At 39.9% G+C, this 18,347-nt stretch overlaps 1 protein-coding gene across 2 annotated transcripts; it reads right to left on the reverse strand.

Annotated features, from left to right (window-relative positions):
• Positions 1-16: 16 nt before the first annotated feature.
• On the reverse strand, positions 17-2,998 carry LOC108347538 (mannan endo-1,4-beta-mannosidase 6-like). 2 transcript variants are annotated; one of them, XM_017586848.2, is made up of 7 exons: positions 2,877-2,998; positions 2,224-2,277; positions 1,864-2,140; positions 1,448-1,642; positions 1,202-1,324; positions 874-1,085; positions 17-685 (listed from the first exon to the last, which is right to left on the reverse strand). In XM_017586848.2, the coding sequence occupies exons 1-7, from the start codon at positions 2,897-2,899 to the stop codon at positions 253-255; spliced, it is 1,317 nt and encodes a 438-aa protein (XP_017442337.1). In that variant the 5' UTR covers positions 2,900-2,998; the 3' UTR covers positions 17-252. The 2 variants fall into 2 exon arrangements, with proteins under 2 accessions (XP_017442337.1, XP_017442336.1); XM_017586847.2 differs by lacking the exon at positions 2,877-2,998 and having other exon boundaries at positions 2,224-2,435.
• Between the last annotated feature and the right edge of the window lie 15,349 nt (positions 2,999-18,347).

The following is an 18,347-nucleotide window of genomic DNA, read 5'->3' on the forward strand; positions in this document are numbered from 1 at the left end:
AGAGTTGACACTGATATAATAACATAGTTCTTCACACCAAAATTACTAGCTTATTTTACAAATTGCCACACAACTGTCAGAACATACAAAGTATAACTATTGGCATCAATACAATGGTATGCTGCATACCCATATTTATCTCTTCTCTTCACTTTTCTCTGTAGTATCATTTTCATACTGAAGCTATTATCTTGGATGCACCAGATACATGTTTTTTACATAGCAGAAGTTTGCAACTTTCCTCATATGGTATTAGAGTTCGTCATGATAGAGTGCTGTTTCCAACACATTTCGCTTCTTACAACCCCAACGACATTTTGTAGAGCACAAGGAATTGAAGAGGGCTAGCCTTGTGGATTGAAGGGATATAATGCTTGATGTGGAAGGTGATTTTGAGAGAACAATTGCATACCCATCATCCATGTAATCCGTTCCATCAGGAAAGAGCTGCCACACAAGGCTTCCAGCTCCACTGCCTCCTTTCTTGGTAGAGTTTAGGATTGTCTTGTACACAGTGTTTATAAGGTTGTCTCTGTATGATGAATTGAAGCCAGGAGCTTTTGCAGACACACCAAACTCACCAAAAACAACAGGCATTCCGAGATACTTTTCAGCATCCTCTATGTGCGCTTCCATCCAAGACTTTATAAATGGGAGGTGTGAATCAGCAATTGATTGTGAAATCCTTTGGCAAGGTAGTCAAATAATAGTTAGAAACTCTCACAATCATTTTGGATTTCAGATAATCAGATGAATGGTAAAAGCAGAGAAGACACTTATGGCATAGTACATTAATGTATCAGCAGTAGTTCATTTTTATGATACTGTACATACTATTGCAAATGTCATCATTGAATAAACATAGTAACTTACCATGAGTCTGGATATATGTGAACAGAAGCGAAGTCAACACCTAGAACCTGGTGGTTCCTGATAAAATCAGTTCCGACCTGGTGAGCATATGCATTTGGGTTTAACTGATATCTCTGAGGTGTCGAGGGGCCATAAAATCCTTCCAGTCCAATCTCCACCAGATGTTTTGTATCAATGCTTTTCACATAGAATGCCATTTCTTTTATCCAATCCTATAATGTATTCAGTTGGACACAAGATGTGATATCATGGAAGGAACTGATTAATTGAATGCAATGATTTTATGCATTACAAACTGAAAGAATAGTTCCACAGGACCTGGGCAAACCTGTAACACATCACCTGTAGAGTCTGAGTTGCACCGAGGCTCATTCATCAGTTCCCAAGCAAAAATGGTTGGATCTTCCTTGTAAGTGATATTTGTGAATGTATTAACTCTATTGAGCACAGTCTACACAATTAAAAATAGTACTAAATCCAATTAGTTTTTAGGTTGTTAAGCATTGCAGCAAATAACAAAACAGGCTTTACAAAAGGTGGTATTTTATCTACTGGATTGCAAGAAACTACATGCCTTAACATGAGCCTTGTAATAGCTTCTGAGAGTTGGATGTGAAAAAAAGGCATCATCAGAGGTCAGGTTGAGGCCAGCTGCATTGCCCCACTTTACATACTGTGCTTTGCCACCGTAAGCCTCCCAGTTGTTAACCAGTGATAATATAAGCCTTATTTTGTATTTATTTGCTTCACTTACCACGAAATCCAACGCCTATGGTTCAAACAATGAAATGGAATTGCATGAGGATTGATATTTAACTGCACATACAACTAGAAAATTGGCAGTATCATCACTTAAAACATTAATAACTACTAACCATAATACAACAGTGAAGAAAAAATTGACTATACAAGAGAAGTAATCGTGATACTGTTTTCAGTAGAACATAAAAAGTGCTGAAAATAACAAGCAGATAAATCAGAAGCACTGACCTTGAACACGTCTTCATCATAAACTGATGGAGATTTCTGAAGAGCACGCCATTGGCCATCATTGAAGGCCCAAGTCCTACAAACTGTCATGCCCACAGAGGATGCATGTTTGAACACCTCAGTGACCTTTCCTCTGGTGGACTCATCCGCAGCAAATACCATCAACCAGTAAGTGTTGAATCCATTGACATAGAAAGGTTGGTCGTTCACCACAAATTGGTTTGCTTTAGTTTGCACCATCTGCCATTCGTTTTCTTCCATGTCTTCCATTTCATTTCTTAACCCCAACAAATATAGTTAAGTACCAAAAGTTAAAAAGGACAGAAATAAGAATTAACAAAAGGGTTTTCTAATACATACCCAAAACTTAAGATAAAATCTGCTATATCAACGCTTTCCCCATCTTCATATTCACTGACATCAAATGCAGTTGAGCTTAAACTTGTAGTAAGAGTCAGAAAAAGGACCAAGGAAATTGTACGTAATCCAAATCTCACGTGTGTTTCCATAGAGTTGGTTACCTAGGCACGATGTCTTATGATGTTTTGGACCAAATTATATAAGTGATCATCTTAAATTTTCTTACATAGAAGTGGATCAAAGACAGAAGAGTGGTGTGCAAGTAGATACCGTGTCATGTCACTGCTCTAGCTTTAAAGCCAAGAAAAGCTTCTATTCTATTATATTATCTTCCATTGCTTAGCAATGTATGGCAAAGTCAGGTAGGAGTAAAGCAGCAAAAAATGTGTGTCCTAACTCCCAAGGTACGCTCATGTGAAGTGGGCTCCACAAACCATAATACAAGAAGTTTTGTTTGATTTTAACTTTAAAGAAATCAAAGTTAAGGAATCCTAATACAGTCACTTCTCAACACAAATATATCAAAGTATAACACCGGGAACTTTGTTCTAATTGTATCTTCTTAAGGTTTTCAGAATCGATTCTGTCAGATAGGTATATAATGACCAGAAGAATTATTTCAAAAGAAAAATTAAAAAGAAAATCATATATACCTATTTCTGTGTGTGGAGTCCATGTACCTGCTATTGATCCCTTGATAGGGAGAAAAATAGAAAAGATAGATGGAGATGAGAGAGGCAATTGGCAAAAGAAGAAGAGGGTATCGGTTGGAACTGACACTTCTAGCATTGTTTGTGATATTTGTACTTTACCAACAACGTATGATGTTTATGTTTTATGAGAATGGCAATTAGATATATTAATGCCTGTCTCCAAAGTCAACCATCATCTTTTTCGGACTGGTGTTTGAGCTTGTTAATTGTTCTTGTTCCATACAATTTATGTTTGCTTCTGTATACCAAGGCCTGCTCATATATGATTCTTGTTAAGTCCTTTATTTATGTCCTTACCGAAAAAATGGAGTGAATCTTATAAAAAATAGAGTGAATCTTATAAGGTGGAGAGGTTGGTGCTTCAAGGTGCCGAGTTGATAAGAGTTGCTAGTAAGATCCTAGTGTTAATGTATTTGATTATGTCTTTAGATTATTATTTTTCACCTTTGATATATTGCTGTTAAATAGGAAATTTTGTATAATACTTCCCTTTATTTGCATATCTCTTGCAATTTCCATGCTACCTATTTAAGAGAAGAGGACTCGAGAATACAAGCAAACAATTCTAAACAAAGAAATCTCTCGTATGCTCTTTCTTGTTTTGATATTTTGACATGGTATTGGAGCTTGGTCTTAGAACCGTGGTCTTCTCTTGATTCTAGTGTTATTTCTTGTGGGTATCTTGGAGTTGGAATAAACACTCCTAAATCATGGTCTTTTATTAGGTTTTAGTGTTGTTTATTATAGGTATCTTGGAGTTGAAGTAACCACCTCTTGTGGATGATCAAGATCTTCTGTCGTCATCTGTTTTTTGTCTTGATCCAAAAAGTTTTGTGAATTCGCTATGTCGTCTGCATACAAAAAATCCGCGCCCGCAGATATTTGCAGATAAAATCCGCGACGGATAATTGATACCCGCGGATATTTATTACTCGCAACCCACGGGTAGCGGATATTTTAATACCCGCTTATAAACAGATCGGGTGTGGGTATTATACTATCCGTACCCGCGGATACCCGCTACCCGCAAAAAATAAAAATAAAAATTTAATTTATATTTTATTAAGTTAAATTTAATCAAAATTAACATTAATTTATATTTTACAAGATTAAATTTAATTAAAATTGAATTTAAATTTAAATTTAATTTAATTTATATTATATTTTATATATTTTTTGTAATTCTATTTAAATTATTTTAATCATTTATTAAAATATATATTTTTTAAAATATTTGCGGGTATCCGCAGATATCCGCGGGTTTTAAAATACACACGGATATTTTTTAAGCGGATATCCGTGCGGGTAGCGGGTGGATTTTTTTTGTCGGGTCGGGTTGCGGGTAGGCACTATCCATGCCCGATCCGACCCGTTGTCATCCCTATACGAAGCACACATGTTTGTGAGGTGTCTACTAGGCTTGTCAAGCTCCTTTAAGGAAAACCAAGCTCCTAGCCAACAGACGGAGCTCCTTCAAGGAAACCGGAGCTCCTACCTGATAATCCGAGCCCGAGCCCAATAGTTTGAGGTTCTACCTTGCAAGATGAGCTTTTATCTTGATAGGTCATGCTTCAACCCAGAATCTCGGTAGGCTGAGCTTCAACCCGACAGCACACAATTTTTCTCTCTTCTTTCATAATCTCTTATGATAAATCTGAATCATATCTTATTCGTTTTAATGACAAAAATATGTTGCTTGAAACTTCCAATTTAACCTTTTTGTTAAAGGAAAATAATTATGCAAAGACGAAGAGATTCATCTTTATACTCTCCGTACAACCCATGTAAGGACCGCATATTCTTTTAGAAAAGAAAATGTGGTGGAGGTGGGCCTCATGTGGACAGCTGAGCATGTGAAGTGGTGGGGACGTCCTTTGATGATTGGTATGGTAGGGAAGGGCTTCACGGGGGAACATGATTTGCAAATGGTTTGAGAGAAACATTCTTGCTGCTACAGAGCAAAACTCACGGCTGCCACATTTGCTTGGAATTCTTCAAGAAAGAAGATCAAATGGAGAAGAGTGGCTGTGACATCTCGGCATGGCGGCAGTGGCATTGAGGGAGGAGAAGCTACCGAGAGATAGAGAGTGAACAACAGCCGCCACTTGCCACTTATTTTGGAGAATGATGGGGATGTGTTGAAGCAGCTCCAGCAGAGTACAGAGAGGGTCATGGATGAAGGCAGCAGAAAGCATGTCCAGCAAGCAGAGAACTGGGACGTTTGGGACCAACTGCAACGTGATTGCACGGTGAAGCAAGGAAGATGAAGTGGTGTCATGATAGAAACTTGACAAATGAAGCTACGGTGGTGATGAATGGGAGAAGATGGCACGTTGATTCTGGACCGGAGCTGCACCTAGCCGAGAAGGGAAGCACCGTGATAAGAATGGAGGGCCCCCCTCCATGTACAATGTGGTGATTAATTAATTGAATGAAGTCACTAGAGACAAAACTGTATTGAAGCTGAGTACATTTTATTAAAATATTGGAGCATGGAATGCGGGAAAAGAATGTATCAGAGCATGACCCACACACACATTCTCGTTCCAGTGGGCAACAAAGAAGGAGCGTTGATTGAAGAAAATGTGCTGAAGATAAATGAAGGAGAGGTCACGGGAAGCAATTAGGAAGTCGCGAGAGTTGTCTTTTTGGAAGTGGGGAGCAAGAAAACGTCCGTGATACTCTTGTGTTTGGCACCATGCAAGCTTGAAAGATAAAAGGAGGTACTGGTTTCTGAAATGGAGAAGAAGCCTTGCTACCTTGCTGCCATTTTTGTGAGAGAAGGAGAAGTTCAAAGCTTAGTGGAATTACTTGGAGCTGCAAGTTTTGGAAGAGTTAGACTCAAAGAATTCGCAAAGGAAGTCTTCAAGAGGTAAGGGGAGATAGATTTTTCGTTTTGGTTAGTTCATTTTGCTGTTTTTGGTAGAAATCTAAAAGCTTTAGAGTTAAAAATGGAGGTTTTCTGGTTTTCTGGAAAATCAGTGATTCTGCAAAATCTGCAGAATCGCGTTCGTCCAATTTGGTTTCAAATTGGACGTTCGTCCAAAACTTGACAAATTGAACGTTCGTCCACGTTGTTTTGAGCGCTCGTCTCTTTTTCTCTGTCGAGCGTTCGTTTCTGAACGTTCGTTCGTCTTAGTAACGAGCGCTCGTCCAAACAGTGTTGTCGAGCGTTCGTCCTTAAGTTACATGTTGAGCGTTCGTTCTTAAATATTCTGAACGTTCGTCCTAACAGTATATGACCAAATATAGGTGGGTTTCTGAGCGTTCGTTCATATATAGTGGATTAACGAGCGTTGGTGATAAGGATTTGAGTAGAAAGCGTCTGTGTGCGCCTGTGAACGTTCGTTCATTCCAGGTAAGGGAAGCTTACTTAATTTAACTGTTTTTGATGTATGTTATTTGTAAACGTTCGTTATTTTGACTGTATGAAGTTGTTATGATTGGGTTATGTGAACGTTCGTTTTTATGGAATGAAAATGATATATGACTATGTTACATGTGATGCATGAGATGTTGGGTGGAATAGAATATATGAAATCTGAGATTTTGGGTTGATATGAAAGAATGAAAGTATGTGATTTCAATGAGATTTTGAACTGGAATGTATATGGAATGAAATAATAAAACACTCCCCTGTAATTACGTACGTTCATTGCTGAACGGTCTCTGACCGTTCGGTTTTTCTGATGAAAATAACAGAAGTGGGATTCGTTCATTTGGATCGATCCCTTGTTGAGGACGAGCGTCCTCGTGTCTAAAGTCTACTAGCGTTCGGTTTCACACTGAGCGTTCGTCCTAGTGCTCGTTTTCATATAGAGCGTTCGTCCTGGTGCTCGCTTGAAATATAGAGCGTTCGTCCAAATGATGCTCGGTTTTGAACTGAGTGTTCGTCCAAATGATGCTCAGTTGTCAACACTCAATTTCGTCCGGGTTGATTAATAATTTTATTTTCATAATAATATAAAAATAATAATAAAAAATAAAAATAATAATAAAAATAAAATTAAAAATAATAATAAAAAAAAAAAAAGAGGTATCAGACGTTCGTCCCAGTTTTACCGTTCGGTTTTTGTATGTAAGCGTTCGGTTTTCAACGCTCGTCCTATGCACTGTTCAGCCGTTCGGTCATAATATTTTGATGAACGCTCGGTCTCCATGAAGATTGTGTTCAGCGAGCGTTCGGTTTTGAGCGCTCGTGCGAACGTTCGTCCTCTCCCTTACGCGACCGTTCGTCCTTTTTCACTATTCGACCGTTCGGTTAGTATTCAAGCTTGCGAGCGTTCGTCCTCTTTTGAACGTTCGTCCAAACAGTGACCAAAGTAACCGTTCGTCCTTTCCTTTTGTTGTTCAACCGTTCGTCCTTTCCCACTGTGGCCGCTCGTCCAAACAGTGAGCGTTCGTCCTTCTCCACTGTTGCTGAGGCCGTTCGTCCAAATTGTTCAACCGTTCGTCCAAACTGTTCAAGCGTTCGTCTTTCTTCACTGTTTCTGAAAGCGTTCGTCCTTCCCTTTGTTGCTGTGACCGTTCGTCTTTCCCAACTGTTGTGACCGTTCGTCCTTTCCCACTGTGGCCGCTCGTCCAAACAGTGAGCGTTCGTCCTTCTCTTCCCCACTGTTGAACCGAACCGTTCGTCCTTCCCCATTGTTCAGCGTTCGTCCTTCCCCACTCTTGTTCAACCGTTCGTCCTTCTCCACTGTTGAACCGTTCGTCCTTGCTCACTGTTGAACCGTTCGTCCTCGCCCTCAACCTCTCATGTTCACCGTTCGGACATTGTGTTTTTTAAGCGTTCGGTTTATATTGTTTATTGAGCGTTCGGTTTTTATTGTTTAAGGAGCGTTCGGTCATCACTTGGACGCTCGGTTTCTCTTTTGAACGTTCGGTCTCCTCCAGCGTTCGTTTTCCCTGCATTCGGTTTTGAGCGCTCGTCCTTTGCGCGACCGCTCGCCGAATTCGTTCCCCCTCATCTACGCTCGTTTTTCTGACGCTCGTCCTTATCACTCCCTTTCAACCGCTCGTCCATCACCTCCCCTTTTCTACCACTTGTCCATCACGTTACTTTTGCCACACATGTGATATTATTGAAGAAAGAGAGGTGCTAGGCCAACTTTGGAAAGCAGCTGCCATTGTCCAGCAAGCTCCAACACGTTCAACTCCAGACGTAGCGTCCAACAACCGTCCAGCACGCACGGACAGCAGCTCCAGCTTCAATCAACTCATCTACACCAGTTCACGGTCGTTCAACAGAAGCGCATCTCCAAAATTGCAACCGCAGCTCACGCTTCCAGCAGTTTGGGAAGCATTTTCGGTCCACCATCCAGCAGCTGTGAAGCTCACGGCCTGCAGCAATAACTCCAGAAGCAGCAGCTTGGCAGCAAAGCAATAAGCATGGGCAGTAACACGTGGAGATGGGAAGAAGCAGCATTGATTTAGTCTGAGTGGTGTAATGAAGAAGTGGGTTGTCTCACACACTCACTAGGCAGCAGCACATGGATAAGACGAGCAGCCATCTACATGGGAATTTATTTTTAAATGGATAAAAGAAGAGCGCTAACGGCTGTCCCAACTACATAAGAATTTATTCTGAATTTGAATTGATTAGCTGTTGCCACATACATGAAGGAGAAGTACATGTGTTTCATTGTTTTAAAATGTATAAAAATGCTGAAGAGTGCAGCACCACACGCACCTAGTCAGGGAATAGTTTTTTTTTCATTAAAGAGGTGGGAAGCATCATGTCCCACATGCATATGTCTCAGCAAAATTCAGAGAAAGGGAGTGAAAGTCACGGCTGCAGTGAAAGTCACGGCTACAGCAGGTCATCCTTGTTTAAATTTTAAAGGAAATGTGTGCTCATTTTACTTTGACAGAAGGAAGAACCCGAAAACAGAAGCAATAGGCATCCAGAAGCTTAGATTGGCTGCACGTCTTGGAGGCATTCTCGGTCCAACACAGCTAAGGTGTGCAATTAACAGCTGCTCACGGCCTGCACCACAGAGCTACTATTTCCAGAAGATTCAACAAAGGTGCAACAGTAGAGAAAAGAGAAGCAAGATGAGATATCTGGTGGGTAGTAGGGTCAGTCATTCTTGAGTGCTCTGACCATTAATCTTAAGTGCTCCAACCATCCAACCTCCAGTGCTCCACTCATCACCACCAACAACTTCCACCATCCCACTGAAACTGCCCACCAACAATTTCACCAATCAAACTTACCGACACTAGTCTCTTTCTGACAATAAAAACCATCCGACACCACCTCCAATGGGGGATTTTTTTTCATTATCTTCATCCATATACCATTTCGAATATCATCATCTTCACCTAAAAAACGGCCAACATCTATCTCTTCCCGACAGCTCACGGTCAGATCAATATCCTCCTAATACCACCTCCAGGATTCATCTTCAACCTATCCTCACCCTCCAATACCTCACGGCCAACACCTGTAACCTCAACAAACCACTTCCTTTTCACTCCCAACTTCATTGCCTTCAACCCTTCATCCATTACTTTCAGCTCCTTACACCGTCTGCAACACCTATAATCTTCATCCCATCTCTTCCTCATCACTCACAGCCAACCTCATCACTTTCATCTCCAACATTGTTCCACCATTGAGCCTTTAACCCTTATACACATCAATACCATTATCTTCATCCTGAGACGAGGAGGATCGTTTTTTTTTTTTTGGAACAAGAAAGATCAATCCAAGAAAAGAAGAAGAAGAAGAATTTTCGTTTGAAGCTGAAAAGGTAAGTTATTGTTTACCTAAGCTCTTTGGTCATGCTCCTCATAGACATGTTTTCCTTATGCACGCGTAGAGATGAATGATTGATGTCCAAGCAATGTATATGGTTAAATTTGTTTGCCTTTTCTCTGTTAATCAAAACTGCACCCATAAAGCACGCAAAGAAATGCAAATAGAAGCAAACTAGAATAGCAGACTCTTTTGTCATAAAGCAAGCATTTTCATGAAGCAAAACGGACCCCAATCTCACTTCCCTCTGCATGACTCCATCATCTCCTCAAACTGCTTCCACCATCTTTATATTCACTTCATCACCTTCAACTGCCGCAAGCCGCCGTGAGCGAGGCAAACCGTTGCCACCGGCTTCATCACGCTCACCAGCAACCACTACATCATTCATGCATCCCCCCCTGCAAACAATAAATCCAGGAATCCCATTCACCCATTCACTCTCTGATCATCAACCTCATCACTGTGAACGTAGAAAAGCCACCACCGAGACCACCGCCATGTGAAGCTCGCCCCTCTTTCTTTTCCGCAAATGGTGAAACTCTCGTTGCTGCCGCGTTCCAAACCTCACCCTCGACGCGCTTCTCTTCCCTCACCGTTCCCTATACAAACCGCAGATCCATCTTCTCCTCCACGCCATTAACCAACCAGCTCACTGCTTCTCAACCAAACCCGACACCATCCACCTTATTCGACCAAGCCTAACGCGTGTCTCGGCCCGTTTCTGACATGAAGAAGAGTTTGGGCCCTGGCACGTTCATTTTCATAAAATAAAAATCAAAAATAATCTTTAAAGCTTTGATATTGTTTTAATTTTGTAAATATTGTCTTTCTTAAATAAAAAATTCATAAAAATAGTTTTCTTAAATTTTATTGACATGTTTGCTTTTATAATATAATTTTTCTTAAAATCACAAAAATAAACAAAAGTACCCAAAAAAATATGTTTTAAAGGTTTAGGCACATGTGTGATCGCACGCATCGTCCTTGTGCCAAAAACCTTTTCTCTTTCTTCAAAAATACCCAAAAAATATGTTTTAAAGGTTTAGGCACATGTGTGATCGCACGCATCGTCCTTGTGCCAAAAACCTTTTCTCTTTCTTCAAAATACCAAAAATACGTTTTAAAGGTTTAGGCACATGTGTGATCGCACGCATCGTCCTAGTGCCAAAAACCTTTTCTCTTTCTTCAAAAATACCAAAAATACGTTTTAAAGGTTTAGGCACATGTGTGATCGCACGCATCGTCCTTGTGCCAAAAACCTTTTCCCTTTCTTCAAAAATACCAAAAAATATAAAAATCCTCAAAAAAAACCAAAAACATCTACTTTTCAAACTTAAACAATATCGCCTTCCAGAACTACGTGATCCTTGATTCTCCATCAAAAGTGAAGATACGTAGGAGCAAGGCCAGTCCTTGTCAGGCTCATTCTCCCAAAAATCCAAATCATTATCCATAACAAGTTTTCAAACAATTTTCCAAACAAATTTCTCAAACAGTTTCTAAAAGAACTACGTAACCCTGATTTCTCATTCTGCATGAGAATACGTAGGAGCAAGGTCAATCCTTGTCGGGCCCAAAAAACTAAAAAAATATTGTTTGTTTCTTTAGAGTTTTATTTCAAGGGAATGTTAAACACTTTGAAAAATCACATCCACATTCGCGCATTTAGTTAAAGGTACTGCCTTAGGGCAGGCGTTGTAGGGTGCTAATACCTTCCCTACACGTAACCGACTCCCTGATGAGTCAATATTTGGTTCACTACATTTAGTCTATTGTACCGGATTTAATCAGGAAATTGTTCTTAATTGTCCAATATTTTCCTGTTTTTCATAATTGTGTTTAATTTAACCAGTAATTTTTATTTTAATTATTTTGAATTATTTTAAGTTAATTATTTGTATTAGGAAATTATTGGAATTACAAATTGGGATATTTTGGAAATTCATTTAGTATGCATTGGAGATGTCTTGATTCATTGGGTCAAAAAAATGCCACGGCCTACACCTCTAATACGTCAAGTGATGATTCATTTTTTTTTATGGTTTGGAATTTTTTTTACTTTTAGTGATTGAAGCAAATTTGCTAAGGACAAGACGTATGACACATACGGTCAGCACATGGTTTGGGAAACATGTCATGGTGGGGGCTGAAAGCTTCAACATCTTCACGGCCAGGAGCAACCAACCAGCAGCTCATCCGCGTTCCACCATCCAAGCTCCATCTTCATCCGCAACCAACCAGCAGCTGCCGCGCTCCAACAATCCAGCTCCAGCGCCGGCAGTCCACGTTCCAGGTCCAAAGCCAACATGTTGAGAAGGAAGAAGGCTGCAGCTGAAAGGAGTTCACGGCCTAGGAGGAATGGAGAGCTCCTTGCTTACTTTTGGCATATCCAGTAGTGATTAATGGTGGACAAAATATGGAAAGTTGGCTGGAAAAGGAAGGGAAGAAGGTGCTGTCACAGCTGGAACAAAATGCAGCAGTGTAAGGAAATAGCATCCAACTTGGATTCACTGTCTAGCAATTTCCAACCAGTAAACATGGAGAACATCCAGCATGGAAGACAAAATGGTGATGTCCAGCCCATGAATTCACTAAGTGTTGCTGACCATATTTCTGAGCAACAGTAAAGGCATGGGAGAAATACATTCTTAAATTGTAAAGAAAAGAAAGTGAGTGCCAAAATATTGGAATATTACACGGCCAGAAATTGGGAGTGAGAGAATGCAGCTCCATGATTTTCTAACTTTAGTGAGTGCTGACATGTAAAGCATTGGATGGAAAAGAGGGTCAGCAGAGAGTTTGGTGGTGTGCGGCTGGAAAACAAAAAGGGGAGCTGATTCACAAAAGCAACACTTAAAAAATGCACACGGTCAGGAAGGGAGAAAATAAAGTATTAAATTTGGGAAGTGGATGTGGAGTTCACGGCTGTATGTGCACATTTAACAAACTTAATTGAAAGACATTCACGCTCCACTTAGAAAATAAGACAAGCACATCAGCATCTTGGTCTAGTAAGGGCAGCAGAAAAAGAGAAGCACATGGAAGGAAAGCAAATCTTATGTTCCACCTTTAGTGCAGATTCAATATAGAAGAAAGTAGATGCACAAGTCTGAACTAGTATCTTGGATGGAAGCATAACAACAACACGAAGACCTCACGGTCCACATAAGAGGTGAAGAGTCCACGACAATGAAGAAGTGGTTAAACAGGATTTAGTGAAGATTCACGTTTGTAATAGGAATATGATGGTCCATCATGTTGAGCTCTCAGACAACCACTCCTTGATGGGAAGTGGGAACCACACACATGGAACTCACGGATTCTTTGAAGTAGCTCACGGACATCCATTCTTCACGAGCTCTACACCGTCCAGAAGTAATCACACATGGAGTACGTGATGACAAAATTTCAATCATCTTTTGAAAGTGAAGTGGTGGAACCAGAAACGGAGGGGCCTTACATTTTGTTTTGGATCATCAAAGAGCACACAGATACGGCTCTTACCACAATATAAAAGGAGAGCTTTGGCAGAAGAAACGGTAGTAGGAGTAGGAGTAGGGGTAGGAGGCAGATTCCAGTAGCGTAGGAGTAGTGTAGTCTGGCTTTCAATTTTTCCCCCTCCCCCTTGGGGAGGTTTTGGGTTTGTTGTTCTCTGTCAGTGTTGAATGTAATTTACAGTTTCTGATTTTTGTTGTTGAATTTTATGTTCATTTGCATTACTTCTTGTCTTCAATCAAGTTTCATGTTTAATTTCTGAAAGCAATTATTGTCATCTTCTTTTCTGCTGCGAACATCATCTCTGCTTAATTTCTCTGTTTAATTCAAATACTCCAGTTTCTAATTGTTGCAAATTTGAAGTCTTGTACTGAATCTTAATTTTCCAGTCTGCGTTTTTCAGTGTTGTTGATGTTTATTTCCAGTGTTAATGTAATTTCCAGTCTGCGTTTTTCAGTTGATGTTTAATTTTCATTTTCATCTCCGTCAATTATAATTCTGTTTTTGAAGTTTAAATCTTTATTCTCATCACTGCCATTTTCCAATTCACTTCAAATTGTTGTATTTCACATTTCTGCTCAACTCATTTCATCAAGATGTTTCCTATTTTGAAGTTTGATCCTGTCAGTTTTCATTTCCAATTTACAGTTTTCATTTCCAATTTACATTTTCAACTGCAATTTAAGTTTCTCTGTTTATTTTTTACTGCCCAGTGATTTTCGTTTTCCTGTAATGTTTACAAAAGTCAAATTTCGTTTTTACCATTTTCGGAATTTATTGCTTTTAGTTTTTACTGTATTTTGTATTTTTGAGGATTTACTATATTTATGTTTTCTGCACCATTTTAAATTTCGTTTTTACAGTATGTTGATTTTATTTCAGCTTTTAATTTCTGAAAACTGTTTTTAAATTTTGATTTTAATTTAAATTTAAATTTTCTGCAAATAAAAAATAATCAAACCCCCCACTTCGTGTTAAGATCTAAAACTGAACCACACATAAATTGATCCTTGAGAGACGACCTAGGAGTCAAATCCTAGTTATACTGTACTGCATTAATATCTGCAATCAACTTTTGATGGGCCGCGACAGCCTTCATCACTCCCGAACCACGAATCTGGTTCAATTTGACCATGCTTTATCATTTTATGGTTTTTCCGTAGTTTTCCAGAATAAACTATGGTGGCGACTCCAAAATCTCTTTTTCCAAATATTTTTATATCTTTATTCTTTCTTTTATTGGATCGTCGTCCCGTCGCGATTCCGGTTGCGACATCAGTTTTGAACTGAGTGTTCGTCCAAATGATGATCCGTTCGAAATGAGCGTTTGTCCTAATAGTGCTCGGTTTTGAGCTGAGCGTTCGTCCTAATAGTGCTCGGTTTTGAGCTGAGCGTTCGTCCTAATAGTGCTCGGTTTTGAGCTGAGCGTTCGTCCTAATAGTGCTCGGTATTATTTTGAGCGCTCGTTCTCTGAACGTAACTGTTTCTCTGCCGTTCGTACTTTAATACGAACGAGCGTTCTTTTGGTCTCGCTGACAGCGTTCGTCCAGTGAACAGTACCTGACTTGCATTTTTCTGAACATAAACCGTTCGTTCTTCGATTCGAACGAGCGTCTTTCGGTCTCACTTTTGGCGTTCGTTCTTTGATCCGACGAGCGTTCTTTTGGCCTCGCGGATAGCGTTCGTCCTCGTTCTCCTTGTGATGGAACGTTCGGTATTTAAATGATGAATAGTTCATGATGAACAGTAAATGATGAATAGTAAAATGACAAATATTAAATGATGAAGATTGCATGAGATGAATGGAAATATTGTGACTTTTGAAAGAACGTTCTTTTTTAATGGCTTCCTTATGAATGATGAAAATGATTATGGAATGATGACTAGTGAATTATGAATATATGATCAAAAGTGAATGATGAACTATATATGAGATGAAATAAAAGTATGGACGATTAAGTGAGCGTTCCAAGGAGGAACGACTCAGAATTTGATTATTGAGATTTGTAAAGTATGAATGTGGTAAGCTTAGCCGGTTGTTCATCCTGATGTTCCGTGAGTACTCGTCCTCATGTAGAGGGGATACGTCATGTGTGGGAACGGCAGGAGGTCCTAGTCCTGATGATTATTGGACAGATAGGATTAACCTCGGGTGGCAGCTGATGAGAGTTCCAGTTACTACATCACCCGGGTGCACGAACACCGAAGCTACACAGAATTCATACAGTCCGGACAGTCAGTCGTGTTGAGTTTAATTTGTGAATACGTTAATGTGGGTTGTTGTTTAATGAATGTGTATGTTGAAATATGCATGTATGTTGAATTGTTTACCTAAATTTATATGTTGATGCATGAGTTAAATTACGTAAGCTTACCCTTTCGTTTTCCTTGTATTGTCAATTGTCCTTGTACGTCCGTCTTGTCATTGCAATGATCATCCGTGTGGATGTGAGCAGATGGAGACGAGCGTTTGGAAGATGCGTTGAATGAAGAGAACCTAGTGGATGCTGAAGTGAAGATCGAGCAGTGAGACCGCTCGGCCTGTATTGTATTTAGTTGAATTGAATGGTCGTTCGACCATCTCTCGTTTTCATTTAAGTTTATTTTGGACCGTTCGGTAAACGTTTTCTGTAAACCGTTCGGTCAGGTTTTTATTTGTGCGTTCGACTTCAGATTGTGATTCGTGTTGTAAGGTGTACGGCTTGGCTTTTGTTTTTAGTGAAAAACTGTACTGAATTATTATTAAATGTGACTTTCTGAATTTATTGTTATGACTGTATTTTTGGGATGTCACAGGAAGCAATTAGGAAGTCACGAGAGTTGTCTTTTTGGAAGTGGGGAGCAAGAAAACGTCCGTGATACTCTTGTGTTTGGCACCATGCAAGCTTGAAAGATAAAAGGAGGTACTGGTTTCTGAAATGGAGAAGAAGCCTTGCTACCTTGCTGCCATTTTTGTGAGAGAAGGAGAAGTTCAAAGCTTGGTGGAATTACTTGGAGCTGCAAGTTTTGGAAGAGTTAGACTCAAAGAATTCACAAAGGAAGTCTTCAAGAGGTAAGGGGAGATAGATTTTTCGTTTTGGTTAGTTCATTTTGCTGTTTTTGGTAGAAATCTAAAAGCTTTAGAGTTAAAAATGGAGGTTTTCTGGTTTTCTGGAAAATCAGTGATTCTGCAAAATCTGCAGAATCGCGTTCGTCTAATTTGGTTTCAAATTGGACGTTCGTCCAAAACTTGACAAATTGAACGTTCGTCCACGTTGTTTTGAGCGCTCGTCTCTTTTTCTCTGTCGAGCGTTCGTTTCTGAACGTTCGTTCGTCTTAGTAACGAGCGCTCGTCCAAACAGTGTTGTCGAGCGTTCGTCCTTAAGTTACATGTTGAGCGTTCGTTCTTAAATATTCTGAACGTTCGTCCTAACAGTATATGACCAAATATAGGTGGGTTTCTGAGCGTTCGTTCATATATAGTGGATTAACGAGCGTTGGTGATAAGGATTTGAGTAGAAAGCGTCTGTGTGCGCCTGTGAACGTTCGTTCATTCCAGGTAAGGGAAGCTTACTTAATTTAACTGTTTTTGATGTATGTTATTTGTAAACGTTCGTTATTTTGACTGTATGAAGTTGTTATGATTGGGTTATGTGAACGTTCGTTTTTATGGAATGAAAATGATATATGACTATGTTACATGTGATGCATGAGATGTTGGGTGGAATAGAATATATGAAATCTGAGATTTTGGGTTGATATGAAAGAATGAAAGTATGTGATTTCAATGAGATTTTGAACTGGAATGTATATGGAATGAAATAATAAAACACTCCCCTGTAATTGCGTACGTTCATTGCTGAACGGTCTCTGACCGTTCGGTTTTTCTGATGAAAATAACACAAGTGGGATTCGTTCATTTGGATCGATCCCTTGTTGAGGACGAGCGTCCTCATGTCTAAAGTCTACTAGCGTTCGGTTTCACACTGAGCGTTCGTCCTAGTGCTCGTTTTCATATAGAGCGTTCGTCCTGGTGCTCGCTTGAAATATAGAGCGTTCGTCCAAATGATGCTCGGTTTTGAACTGAGTGTTCGTCCAAATGATGCTCAGTTTTGAACTGAGTGTTCGTCCAAATGATGATCCGTTCGAAATGAGCGTTCGTCCTTTCGTGTGCTCGGGTTGAATATGAGCGTTTGTTCAAATTGGAGTTCGGTCTCATACCGAACGTTCGTTCAAATTGGAGTTCGGTCTCGTACCGAACGTTCGTCAAAATTGGCGTTCGGTCTCAGATTGAGCGCTCGATCTAATTGGTGCTCGGTCTCACACTGAGTGTTCGTCCAAATGATGATCCGTTCGAAATGAGCGTTTGTCCTAATAGTGCTCGGTTTTGAGCTGAGCGTTCGTCCTAATAGTGCTCGGTTTTGAGCTGAGCGTTCGTCCTAATAGTGCTCGGTTTTGAGCTGAGCGTTCGTCCTAATAGTGCTCGGTATTATTTTGAGCGCTCGTTCTCTGAACGTAACTGTTTCTCTGCCGTTCGTACTTTAATACGAACGAGCGTTCTTTTGGTCTCGCTGACAGCGTTCGTCCAGTGAACAGTACCTGACTTGCATTTTTCTGAACATAAACCGTTCGTTCTTCGATTCGAACGAGCGTCTTTCGGTCTCACTTTTGGCGTTCGTTCTTTGATCCGACGAGCGTTCTTTTGGCCTCGCGGATAGCGTTCGTCCTCGTTCTCCTTGTGATGGAACGTTCGGTATTTAAATGATGAATAGTTCATGATGAACAGTAAATGATGAATAGTAAAATGACAAATATTAAATGATGAAGATTGCATGAGATGAATGGAAATATTGTGACTTTTGAAAGAACGTTCTTTTTTAATGGCTTCCTTATGAATGATGAAAATGATTATGGAATGATGACTAGTGAATTATGAATATATGATCAAAAGTGAATGATGAACTATATATGAGATGAAATAAAAGTATGGACGATTAAGTGAGCGTTCCAAGGAGGAACGACTCAGAATTTGATTATTGAGATTTGTAAAGTATGAATGTGGTAAGCTTAGCCGGTTGTTCATCCTGATGTTCCGTGAGTACTCGTCCTCATGTAGAGGGGATACGTCATGTGTGGGAACGGCAGGAGGTCCTAGTCCTGATGATTATTGGACA

This window comes from Vigna angularis, chromosome 9 (genome assembly GCF_016808095.1).
Source record: "Vigna angularis cultivar LongXiaoDou No.4 chromosome 9, ASM1680809v1, whole genome shotgun sequence".
Lineage (NCBI taxonomy): Eukaryota > Viridiplantae > Streptophyta > Magnoliopsida > Fabales > Fabaceae > Vigna > Vigna angularis.